The sequence below is a fragment of the Lampetra fluviatilis genome, chromosome 7 (genome assembly GCF_964198595.1).
Source record: "Lampetra fluviatilis chromosome 7, kcLamFluv1.1, whole genome shotgun sequence".
Classification (NCBI taxonomy): domain Eukaryota; kingdom Metazoa; phylum Chordata; class Hyperoartia; order Petromyzontiformes; family Petromyzontidae; genus Lampetra; species Lampetra fluviatilis.
In genome coordinates, this window is record NC_136281.1 from 7645564 (window position 1) to 7659344 (window position 13781).

Genomic DNA, 13781 nt, shown 5'->3' on the forward strand with positions numbered 1-13781 from the left:
TGAATAGGCATGATACTCAAGCCAAAAGCCGTTTTTGGAAAAGAAAAGAAAAGAAGAAAGAAAAAAGAGAAAAGGTTTCTTAAGGCAATTTAGGATCGCAACGGTGGCCAACCTGAACGAATGTAAAGGGCTCGAGGCTTCCCTGGGCACAGACAGAGATACGCTCGCCATTTGTCATCAAAGGCCACCTCTGTCCATCACCGCGAGACTGCCATTTTCTGCTGCGGTCGGGCCGTGTGAACAACGCCGGCAGCAGCAGCAGCAGCAGCAGCTCATCTGTGGCCAGAGAAGCCCCAGAGTCCGCCTGACCTGTCATTGACGCCATGTCCTAATGGTGTTCGCAAGCACCGCAGTGAAAGCCAAGGTGTGACCGCGGGCCCTCGGACGTGATTGTCAGGTGGATTGGGCAAGTGCTGTTGGTGAACACTTGATTGAAATCCGTTTACAACACAAGTGGGATGAATGGTGAACAGCACCAACCAACCCTCCACCAACATCTTTACACCACCCCCACCACCCTCTCTCGCCCCTCCTCCCCCCAACCATCCTTCCTCGCGTTCTCAAATCAACTCCCCCCAACCCCAAACCCGGTAATGCTTGCTTGAATCAAATCCTCTTTGATGGAGTCCTTTTATGACAGTGCCGCAATGTTTGGACTGAAACACTGGTGATCACAGTTTATGCTATGTAATGCTAATCCTTCATTGCCTATATATTTAAACTTATACACATTAAGGATTTTTAATTAATGCTGTGCTAAACGTATAGATGCATCTGTATTTAGTTTGGTCAAGCATTATTTTCTTCTTTATTATTTCAGGCTCGGAATTATTTTCCAATTGATTTTGATACGATAAATCATGTAGCATAATTGTATTAACTTTACTGAAAATGAAACCTTCAGCACCAAAGTAAATTTTTTTACCTTCGTTTTGTCAAAATGCACTTCTTACAAACTGCCGTTATATATATAAAAAAAAAATTGTCACTCAATCATTCTAAACGTATTGTTTAATGTAAAATTTTGCTTGTTTTATATCCATTACTTTAAAGGTACGTCATTGGCGAATGCGTGCACTTGTACGTGCATAACTATTGCTACTGCAGTGAATGTCTGTGGGAGCATTTTAAGAGTGGACGAAGAAAAGGTAGACATCATGCACATGTGTTAAATTATAAGATAAGCCGTTTGGAGACTTCTAATCGTTCAGCGTCGGACACACAGCTGCAATTTATACCGGCACTGGCAATCCATCTCGCCAGACCCAATTCTGACCGTGGATGGGAATTTGTTGCGGGGGCGAGGTGCTGACCTTGAAGACCATCTCTGTGGTCACGGTAAATCCACACACATCACTACTTCGAGTTTGTAGTCATCTACGACAAAATGTTATTAAAACATCTTTAACCTTAACCACTTTACACCAACGTTACAAAAAGCATTCCATGTTGGCAAAACATAATTATGTGTCATGGAGGCCAGGGGTAGTCGCTAGGCAGAAACAAACTGAGCACAAGCGAAGGGATCAAAGCAGCACAATGGGGCCCTGGATTCACAATCAGAACATATTTGGAGCAAACCAAGTCCCAGCACGAATTCAAATGTGAATCAACATAAAAAAAAGCGAATGCACATCAAAAAGCGAATGATCTCTCTCATCCCAATCTTCTCTGCATCTCTTTCCTCTCTCCTGTAATGCCATCTTGTGTCCCTTGCCTACATCTCTCATCTCCCTCTCATGTGCATCTCTCGTCTCTCAACTTATTACATCGCAATCTCTTAAAATAATTCTCACGACGTTTTGGCCACAACGCAAGCAGCCGTCCTCAGGTGAAGACCAGGTCTGAAGACGCTGTGTCCCCGACAGACCTGGTATTCACCTGAGGACGGCTGCTTGCGTTGTGGCCGAAACGTCGTGAGAATTATTTTATTATGTTTTATTTTTATTATTTTATTATTTCCCTTCTACGTGACTTTACCGAAAAAACCAAGAAGATGAATCCCTGCAGTCACGAAAGCTTTAAATCGAAATTTATAGTAATCTCTTGTCTACATCTCTTCTTCTGTCATCTCACTTTGAGTTTATGCATCGAAAAGGAAACGGGGGGGGGGGGGGGGCAGGAGGAGGAGGAGGAATTTGCCCAATAATTAGTTTTAGCTGTGGGCCCTCCAGTGGGCGAGTTGCAGCACCACCACTGACAGGGGCCAGGTGCTGACCTTGAAGAGGATCTCCGTGGTCATGGTGAAGCCATGTGTGATGACCGGCTCCTCGTCAGCCGTGCGTCCCTTCCAGCAATCGAGCTCCACGCAGCGGCACCCGGCCAGCAGTGCCTGCCGGTACATCTCCACCGACGAGCTCCCGGCCAGCTGACCGGCTGACAATAAACAACAAACAGAAAAGTAGTACGTTTTATCCAATGGTTTGCAGCATGCGTTAGTCCTCGAAAGTGTCTCGTTAAAATGATGATAACGTGACCTTCCGAGCCCCAACAGCCAGATTTTTGCATGCTGCATGTAGGCAGCCCTTTGATCAATTTGTCAAAAAACATTTGTGCACCGCTGTCAATGCAGTATCACCAAATAATTTGCTTAGCTATGATACATTTGGCAAGGTTTTCCATAGGGTGTGTCTCTCATAGCAACACAGCTTTAAATACAAATGTCATCTGTTTTGGATCATCTTTATTGTGACCCCCCCAATTACAGACGGAGGGACAGACAACGCTAATGAATTAACGCTTTCATTCTTAGTTGGAAAGCATTAACACACCCGTAATATATTATGTTATCTGAAATGTATTATGTGGTGTAAAGCTTCATGCCCACATGCTCTTAAAATACTCGCAGACGTGCTACTTGATGCTCATACTGGTAGATGCGAGTGTAATTCCATGCATGCACCTCTGCGTGCTGTTTTGCACATATTTCAGCTTTTGTTCCATTTTCTCGTCAATTTCCAGGTTCATAAATCTTCATCCTTACTATTTTTAACATTGCACTGGTATAAGGTAAAGGTGCAGCCCTGAAATTTCATTCTGAAGCCACTGCTGTCACAAGGGCCTTCACGAGAGGAAGCTCCACCGAGCCCCTCTAAAGTTTTTTTTTTGCTACTCTTTCATGCTGGCTTGATAGAGGTGACAGTACCCCACACTTTACACCACCACACGCAGCCTGCCAATAGACTAACCATGAGCGGGGGATGTAAGAAATGTGCCCCTTACTGCGAGGCTCCCCTCTTTTTGTCAAGTACTGACTCACGTAAAAAAAAAACTATTTAAACTATTTTTATTTTACCAGGAAAGGCCCACTTGAGCTGTATTGCTTTTTTTCAGAAGCGACCTGGCAACAAATGATAGCTCAACGAAGTGGCTCATCAAGTGGACATTTATAGCAGCCAACTACTCTAAACGCGTGTTTCTAAGTATGGAGGGAAAAACCGGAGGACCCGGAGAAAAATTCACGTGACCATTTGGAGAACATGCAAACTCCAAATATACATGTGCCAGGGTCAGGATCGAACCCACGATCTCCTGCATACCAGGTGAGGCCACATTTATCATCTGAGAACCGGCAACTTGCATGCACTAATGTTTGCCATATATCTACACTGTTTCATGAATGATATCGTAAAGAAAATCTGACTTTCAGGAATAAAGTACAAGATAGTTGAACAGACACGATATTTTTGCTAGTATTTGCAATATTGTGCTGCTGACAAGATAACCATGAACTCAGTTGAGCTATCACGAACTACTGATGCAGAAACAGATCGAGAAAGCGCCGTTCCATCAGTACAAGTGACATTTTCTCAGGCGGAGGGATTTTAAACAACACTCGCAGTTCCATCTATTGGCACCTCAAGTAATCCATCATCAGCCATTATCTATCCACTGCCAGAAGAAGGCTTCTCCAAGCCGTTGCCGGCTATAATCGTAATGCAACCATCCATCCACCACTTGCAGATGACCCGAATCCATCACTCCGCCTTCACAGTGAACGGCATCTTTGACCCATTTCACTCTTTTGCCTGCCGCTTGGTTGCTAGTCTTGACCACCGGCCTTCGACCCCTCTAGCGACGGGTCTTGCCCAAGCCCGCGCGCTTTTCTTTCTTTACAGTCAATATGACGTCTTACACTGGTAATGTCATTAAAGTGAGTTAATTGTAACATCACAACAAATATTTTACAATTATGCACTAATTGCAGCTCTAAACGTATGCTTTTTTCAATAATGCTTGTGTTTAGTAATATGCATGCAAAGTCTACCAACTATGCAAATCTTGACATTTTCCTTTTGATGTATGGCGACAGTCATCATATGAAATGTTATAAACTATCAGCCAGTCTAAGTTATATGTCTACCAGTCAACAGTTCCATGTAATGTGTCTCACTGAATTTACATAAACAGGGAACGTAATTTACATATAGATTAACAATTCATGCTAACACTGAAAGCTGGAATGGACATTTGTCCCAAGGGCAATAATATATAAGATCTATGCTATGGCACTGTTTATATAGACATGTATTGCAATGGAAGCTTGCCATGTGCATGGTCTATTATACAGTACTACAAACGGTTACTTCACATTTTATTTTAGACGTTCTAATTTTCAGTAACTCGAATGTGTAAAGACAGATCCGTGTTACAAAGGCTCGCCGCATCGATATAATAATCGAGTGAATGTAAAGGAAAAACAGTTGTGATCTAAGGCAGGGATGAGGAGCAGAGGGAATGGAAGAGAGAGAGAGAGAGAGGGGAGATTGAGAGAAGGTGAAAGAAGAAAGAGTGATAAGCGATAGGTACACAGCGGGGTAAGATGATCAAGCCAGGAGTGGTTGATCACAAGGGGTCTGCACCTTCCTATAGAAGACGGTAAGCCCCGCGAGAGAGAGACACACAAGACATCCGAGTACGCACACCTCAAGCATCAGGTTCAGCCAATGTTCAACGTCGGCAAGATCGAGAGATCTCCACTGTCTCACTTGTCAGATCCTAAAGGCACTGAAGCTAATTACAATCACTTCATGATTGGTAAGTATCAATGAAGTACCATGTGAGATCGAAAACGTTGGTGGATGGATGTCCAACAAATGTTGTTGTTTAACTAATTTTAAACCAACATTACCGGGATACACATTGGGTGTTGGGGGAAACACAATTGCGTCTTGCAATGGAAACCACGCAAACACAACCACTGATCAGAATACATTTTACGTAATAAAATAAAACAATACCAACGCGTTCGTATCTGTTCCTAATTGTTTATTATCATCATCCATAAGCTATCCATTGCTGTATTTGTTCTGTATATCGATAAATAAATTCCGGATTATTATCTGTACTTGAAAGCAAATTAAAGAGATATGTGAACTGAAATTAACAAACAAGTGTAAGATGTTGGCAACTCGAGTGGTAAACAACTTAACTAAATTATGATTTAGACTATTAACATTCAGTGTTTGTCAGTGGCCCTTTTCAAAAACTTGAAATAAGATATGCCAGCTCTGGAATGTGTTATGTGTAGGTATTTTTGGATCTAATTAATGGATGCCATGGCTTGCATTGCCTAGTTACTGCATAATAAAAACAGTTTACACATTGCAGTTCTTCTTGTGGCGTAACACTGCAGCCTTTGATCATTGATGTTCTCAGCATTTCAACAAAAGGTGTAGTTTCTCACCACACGTATATGATGTAGAGCCAGCCAAATGGATTTACAGTTTCAGAAAAAAAGTCTTTGTTACGTGCGTGCTACACGCCAGGGATAAAAGGTCAACAACAATAGTGAGCCTTAAACTTGGAAAACGACTTTCTGACACACCAAGGGATTCAGAAACGAGTGGACATGTGGGGGGAGGGGAGGGCGAATGCCACTTCTTGTTTTGGAAAAGCCACCTCTTCTACAAGTTGGTCTCTCACAAAACCTCTCATAGCTATGGCAATTCCGCTGACTTACTCCGTGTTAGTTTCATCTCTCGTGGGCCAGGACATTTTTTTTATTGACCCTCAGCTCGGTGAAGGTTGAACATTTTGTAATTTGAGCATTGAGACATACGGGTCTCAGGCTCTCAGATGTAATGTAATGACTATGTCATTTCCATTGTCGGCAACATATTTTGGACAACACAGGGCTGACAGATGCACCATTATGTAAGTTTGACATGGACCATAGTTTTCGCGAGTGCTGGGCATTATACACAATTGTAATATGTCCTGAAAACAGTTCAAGGTTCAATGCATGAATGACTTTTGCTTGACACGAAAGTTGGTTGCATTGGGAAAAAACCCCACCAACTTACAGGAAATCATTTCCATTAACTCCACAGTCCAGTGGACATAGCGTAGGAGGTGCCTAAGCTTGAAGCAACATCTTAAAATCCTGATGTGTTATTTGCCACATTCGTTGCTATTTGGAAAATATATTTGTACTTGAGCTCTGCATATTGACAACATTTGAATATGTAAAGGTAAAAATCTGTCAATTTGTATCAGTCGGTGAGCTACAGGGATGCGACGTCATATCCGCTGGTAGACCGAAGCCAGAGAGCAGTGGAAGTTACACGTTTATTGACAATGTCAGATTTCGATTTAAAGCTTTCGTGACTGCAGGGATTCATCTTCTTGGTTCTTTCGGTAAAGTCACGTAGAAGAGAAATAATAAAATAATAAAAATAAAACATAATAAAATAATTCTCACGACGTTTCGGCCACAACGCAAGCAGCCATCCTCAGGTGAAGAACAGGTCTGTCGGAAAGACAGACCTGTTAGCTTCAGTGCGTTGTGGCCGAAACGTCGTGAGAATTATTTTATTATGTTTTATTTTTATTATTTTATTATTTTCCTTCTACGTGACTTTATCGAAAGAACCAAGATGCCAATGTCAGGTTTAAGGGATGGGTCAAGCCATAACTAAGATTTGAATTCGTAACATTCGGATCGCAAGTTGAACAATCTGCGTGTGGCACCAATTACTCTGGGACAAATACATATTCTCATAATTATCTTTCCTTTGTTGTATTGCTCGGATTACATAATTATTCGTAAGATGAACGTCACATACTTGAAAGATGTTGGTTATGCACAATACCCTCAAGTAGGATCACTGCACTAAATCATCAGCTAATTGAACATGCAAATATATGATACGGTTATCATATCTTGCTCTATAAAGTCAAACAAGTATTATACAGCAACTGGACATTTTTTACTCTTTTGTTTTTTCGTTAAAGTCACTTAGGTAAAAAATTAAAATAAATGAAAGCAACTAAATGAAATCACGACGTTTCGGGCGCAACACAAGCGTCCTTCTTCAGGTGGGGACAACGTAGCGAAAGCAAAACCGCTTAAGTGTGTCGAAGAGACGGCTGTGACGAGGAATTATATAGTCGCGGGGGATGGAGGGAGGGGAGGGGCCATGGTGAGTGTGGGGGCGGGCTGTGGACTGGGAGGCAACGATGTGAGGAACGGGGTTGTCCCCACCTGAAGACGGATGCTTGTGTTGCGCCCGAAACGTCGTGATTTAATTTAGTTGTTTTCATTTATTTTATTTCAATTTTTACCGACGTGACTCTACCTAAAAAACCAAAGAGTATGAATCCTTGCAGTCACAAAAGCTTCTTATCTAGAATGGACATTTTTTTTTCTTTTGGAGTAACAAAAAAAAAGTACTCAGGGCATGAACAGAGTTTCTGCAGTCAGATATAGTCACGTGACGTAAAGAATGCTGACCGCTCACTCCTGTTTCCCGGCATTTCACACGGGAATCCCTCGTGCATGCAGGTCGCGTGTGTTCTTTATACAAACTCAAGATTACAAAGAATGTCCGATAAACTGTAACGAGATCAGGCATTGCCTGTGGCGTGTCCCTTTCTCTGGTTGTGAGTCAGGAATGAATAAAAGACCCCCCCCCCCCAAGATGGTGTAAGTTCTTAATGGTCCACCGCCGATAAAGGCCCAAAGCTCATGAAGGCCAAAGCCCATTAAGACAGCTCAGCAGGCTGGACAGACTCTAACATTGCACAATTATTTCCCCCCCCCCCTTAATTCTCTTGCTTGTAGTGCATTACAAAGTGGAATGTCTGAGTCACTTGGCACAATTGTAACCAATTAGATGTTAAAAACACGACAATGTCAAGAATACAATTGCAGCCCTGTAAATTATACAACCGTGCGGCTATGTGGATTAAGCCATATCAGTGTTGAGAAACAACCGTTTGTTTAACATTTACAAATAAATGCGTGCTCTACACAAGCGAGCACTACTCAATTGCATGTTAGCAACGCTCCCAATTTGATCTCAATGGGGCATGAGTGCTAGTTTGTTATGCACCTTCAATTAGTACCTTTTCTTCGCTTGTGGAGTGCGATGGTTAAGACACCTGTGCATGCAATTATCTTCCCACATACGCGAATTAGCTGAGAAGTGATCCCATTGAAGAACAGCCATGCCGAGACGCAGTGCACCTTTGTGCTGCACAAATACACCTGGACTCGGCAGTAATACTAATGCAGTACGATGTATCAGGAACAATAAACGAATCATTGAATTAACTATCTTACATCCCTCTGTCTATCCACTGACAGATAAAGGCTTCTCAACATGTTGAGCAATAGGTTTCTTGACCATACAGGAGTCAGTAGAGATTGGTGAAGGGGTGGGTGTGGAACAAGGAGTTATCTCTGCTCTGCACTGAAGTTAACCATGGCTAGGAATTGAACTCAGGTCGCCGGGTTCATGGAGCAGTGCGCTAACCACTGCACCACTGTTCCCCCCGATAGGCAATACAGCCCCATATATAGACATATGTGTGAGTGTGTAGTGCACAGTGTACGGGCTTGAACAACCAATTGTACATTCCCCCCCCCCCCCCCCCGTGGTTAGAGAAAATGAAAACGTGGAAGTAAAAGGTATTGCTATATTATCGTGACAGGCGCAAAGTATCAAAAATTGCCGCATCTTTCCCAAGTTCACATATTGGTACAATTACACGATGGTACGGGATAAAAAGAAAGATCAGAGCGACAATGAAATATTAACCAATTGGCCGGTTCTGGTGCAGGAATAAAATTCCTGAAATTCAAATGCACTGCCTGCTGATCTCATCAGCGGTATCGCGCGAGGACACGACGATTGCCCGTCGAGTAACTTTGCAGCTCACGTGCAACGCGCATTTTGCCTGCCGCTGGGCACTCTGGCTGCGCGCACTGATTCATCCAGCTGCGCTTCCTAATGACGGCGGGGTCAGCAGGGTGCGATCGTGAGAGCACATGCCCCCCGTAATTTGTGACTTGGTGCCATAAATCGATAGGGCCCATTTTCCACCTGGCTGACTTTAATACTAAAAGCAAGCGAGGAGTGAAAAAAATTATATAAGAAGAACACCTAATGATTTTAATAACGTTTCAAAATAGCAGCATTTTATTTATTAATTTAGATCAAAGATTCGGTTTCATTTTCCCCCCGACGGGTTCTACAGCTGTTAGATGTCGTTCCGAGGCTTTTGGCCGCTTCGCATACCCCGCCCTGCCCTCGTGATTAACGATGCATGGACATTTGATTGGTAATACAGGGATGCTCGCACATTGATACACAAGTGTTGAAGTCACTCTCTGGTGAGCCGCTAACCAAAGCCTCTGCAACAGGGTAACAGATGTGAGAAAGCCCATCCCCTGCCCTGTCCAGCGCTCGTGAAATATACCGCGCGCATCCACATTAATCAACGAGGAAGACACCGCAGCTTATGATTTATTACGTTTCTTATTTGTTGGGTGATGATCTCTCCTCGTAGCAATAACGGTTTAATATGACCAAATAAGAGTATCACATCCAATCAAGCAAATATTCGTTAGTGGCATTAAATGCAGGAGGCAGTGCCGGGAGCCGGCAGTGGCTGTCGGTGGCGAGGATCCATTCCATGCCTCATTAACTGCTTCACAAGCCGCCCATTTATCTCACCAGGTGACATTCACATCCCTGGCCGTGGCCGCTGCGTCAAAGTAAAAACTTTCGGAGCCGCTGCGGCGGCGCTTGGCCAGCTGTCGCGCGCACACATCAGCTCCAACGCCCGCGACACACCTCTGCAGGGGATTGATCATTTGTGAAATGGGTTATGCGCGACTTTGGTAATTGGAAATTCATTATATCGTTTGCATTCGGAACTAAACGACCAGTCCGATAACTTTGATGTCTTTCTTTGCTGCCATGATTTATGCTGTCATGATCATTAGCTGCGTCTTCACGTGTAATAATCTGTGTGGCGGTGAGCGATATACCGCTTCAGTGCCCGTCAAGGTGAACGTGCCCTCGACCTGCGAGTGCTTTGGCGATATACAAGCTCGCTTCTGTCTTCCTGATTGCTCGGTTTACTGTTTAGAAAACTGTCAAATGGTTGTTTTTAATACGGTATTTATCTGCTGCAAATTGAACCATTCATCTTGCTTGTGCATTGCAACATATCATTGTTGTATTTAGACTTAATACTTTCGTGACTGCATGAATTCATATTCTTGGTTCTTTTGGTAAAGTCACGTAGATAGAAAACAAAAATCTAAATTAAAAGCAAAAAACCCACGACGTTTCGATCGCAACACAAGCGGTCTTCATCAGGTGGAGAGATGAAGACCGCTTGTGTTGAGATCGAAACCTCGTGTTTTTTTTTGCTTTTAATTTTGATTTTTTTCCGTTCTATTTACGTGACTTTACCGAAAGAACCAAGAATATATATCATTGTTGTGGTTGTTTTTATTCAAATTAATAGCTGAAACACAATGGATAACAGGGTGGTGCAATGGTAACGCCTGTGCCCCACAGCGAGGAGAACATCGGTTGGATTCCTAACTCGAGCATCTTTCCTGTGCGGAGTTTGTATGTTCTCCCCCTGTTCTGGAAGGGTTTCCTCCGGGTTCGAGATTCCTCCCATAGCTACACACAAACACTGTAATTGGTGTCGGCCAAACATCTCAAAGCAGGACCCTCTTGAACAAAAAGATTCCTTGAACTCAGTGTGGCTTTCCTGGGTAAAATGTCAATTATTAGTATACCATTAGTATTTTTTTCCAACTGGCAAACAAAACTATAACTTTAGTGGTCAATGTTATTCATTATTTAAATAAGCTATATCAGAAATGTTATAATTGCAAGCATTAAGTGAAAACGCTCGAGTCAATACATGTTTTACAGCACGAACTGGTGTTTGTAAAATAAATAGATATAGGACACAGATTTACTTTCACTCAGAACTGTTGATCACTTGCTCCTGGCCACGTCCCTTCATGCTATGAGAACTCGCTGTGGTTGTTCACTGCTGTAAGCTGTACAAACATCATTGTTCACAGTCCATTGGACAGGGAAGCATAAGTCAATGAACTTATAAATGTATCATTCCCTTAGCCAACATATTAGTGACTTTGAATACGTGTTTTGTACGATTCAATGCAGTCATATTTAAGGTTATGTAAAACCGTGGACACTGTCTGAATATATATTTGCATTGAATTATTTAATGCAAGTTACGTTTACGCTGCATGGACCTACAGTACAATTGTGTTTTATGTGTCAATGAATGCCGTGGATTTTGCAGGATTTTGTTTTATCCCTCCCCGTATGTATAGAGAATATGTATGACCATACCATTAAACATTGACTGCGAAGAATAAGTGTTTTTTTTTGGTTGAGATCGTTTATAATTTGTAGACTGACTTATGCTTTTTAATGAATGCACATTCTGAGATGGGTCTGGTTTGAACACAGTAATAAGTTAGAGCAGCAAAAGCCATTTCAAAATGTAATTAGTTGAGAGTATATTCTTTGGTTCTCTCGGTAAAGTCACGTAGATAGAAAAGGAATCATGTCTGCATTAACCACAATGCTTGTGGTCAGAATGCAAACAAAACACATACTCTGATAATACTGCATATGCATTGTCCTTGAAACTGATTGGTCCACACCAGAGACAGCTTTCTTTTGAGCCTCGTCTCAAACGGTGTTAGACCAGAGGACGCCAAAAGGCGTACTTGTAAAAGGTTTCAGTTTGATGTTTTAACATCTTAACACCTGGTTTGTTGCCAGAAAAAAGGGGAAAAACCTATTCTCATATTTTGATACCGTCAAAGAAGGTCCCATGATGTAGCCTGGTTCTTAATCGGAGTGAGTGTACTGGCAATCTCTAATGTGGACTGTAGCCTGGTTATTGAGTTTGGTGAGTGTACTGGCAGTCTATAATGTAGACTATAGCAATGGTTATTAAGCTGGGTAAGTGTACTGGCAGTCTATAATGTAGACTGTAGCCTGGTTCTTAACCTTGGTGAGTGTACTGGCAGTCTATAATGTAGACTGTAGCCTGGTTTTTAAGCTGGTGAACGTATTGGCAATCTATAATATAGACTATAGCAATGGTTATTAAGCTGGGGATTGTACTGGCAGTCTATAATGCAAACTGTAGCCTGCTTCTTAACCTGAGTGAGCGCACTGGTAGTCTATAATGTAGACTTATTCTGGTTCTTTCAGTAATAATAAAATAAAAAAGAATTTTAAAAAACCACGACGTTTCGATCGCAACACAAGCGGTCGTCATCAGGAAAAGGGGGGTTAGCCTCTAAAGGCAAACTGTTTATAAAGGTTTAAAGATGGGCGTAGCCTAAGTGTGTCAGCAGCATGGGCGGGGCAGATAATGTTAATGTAGGAGAAAACCCCGACACCGGCAGTAGGTCTACACCAATCAAAGGGCCGCCAGGCAATCATTGCACCTCGCTCCACACACCCACACTGCTGATGGTGGAGGTTGACAAGAAAACACAAATCAAGTCATGACCCAAAGTGGTTGATGACATCTTTCCAATGATTGCTGAGCTTATAACCATCCTCTCGGTTGAAATTGTGTCTGTGTCTGTATATAAGGATGGCTTCATGAACGAATCTTTGTTGATAGCCAGTAGGCTAGCAAAGTACCATCGTCTTAGAGAAATCAATTGCATGTGTGAGCCAGCCGCATTAAGATATTTTAAGCACTGTAAAATGTGTGCTATATTAAAATGTGTGTTATATTAATTGTTAAAATTACAACGTGCACAAATAGAACTTAAAACTGATATTCTGGAGGCACTATAGCAAAACTCATAATTTTGTTCATATAATTACAATTTTGTTTTATTTTTCACAAAGCAATGCAAAAGCAAATTAATGTTTATGATAGCCGGAATATGCCTACATAATGTATCAATAGTCACAAAAAATTTACTGATACAGATGATATTATTTCAAATTGTGACGAGTACCAATCCAGGGGGAAGGAGCGTTGAAATCAGCTTGTGTGCAAGCACTAAGTGGATTGCTACTGCTCAGGATTGTCAAGTGGTGGCAGCAGCGTGGGGAGGCCTTCATTCAGGAGTGGATTGATCAGGAACCATGGCTGATGTTGATAGTGAGGCAGGAAAAGGGATGATATGAAAGCAAAAAAACAGGACGTGATGACAGAAGACCATTTTAATGTGTAAGATGCAGTTGCATTCTGCTGATGTGAATCGCAGAACAATTAAAGTCATCATACTGAGCCATACTTAAATAACTCCACCCTGCGTAAGCACGCACCACAGCTGCTATGTATTTGGATCATTCGCACGGCTCTGCAATAGACTATGGTCCATTTTTCCATCATGAGCAATACATTAAAATGTTACAAGCAACAAAATAACATCTGACTAGCAAACATATCAAAGCTATCAGCTGAAATGTCTCCATAAGTCCTCAAGCAAATCAAAGAAATACAGTTTCTCCAGT

At 42.2% G+C, this 13781-nt stretch overlaps 1 protein-coding gene across 2 annotated transcripts in view; it reads right to left on the reverse strand.

The window, feature by feature from the left end:
* The window catches only part of PLCB1 (phospholipase C beta 1), a 183850-nt gene that overhangs the window by 47416 nt on the left and 122653 nt on the right, over positions 1-13781 (reverse strand). For both annotated transcript variants that reach the window (XM_078858355.1, XM_078858354.1), the window contains exon 11: positions 2219-2376. In XM_078858355.1, coding sequence (XP_078714481.1) covers positions 2219-2376 — 158 coding nt within the window. The remainder of the gene's footprint in view (positions 1-2218; positions 2377-13781) is intronic.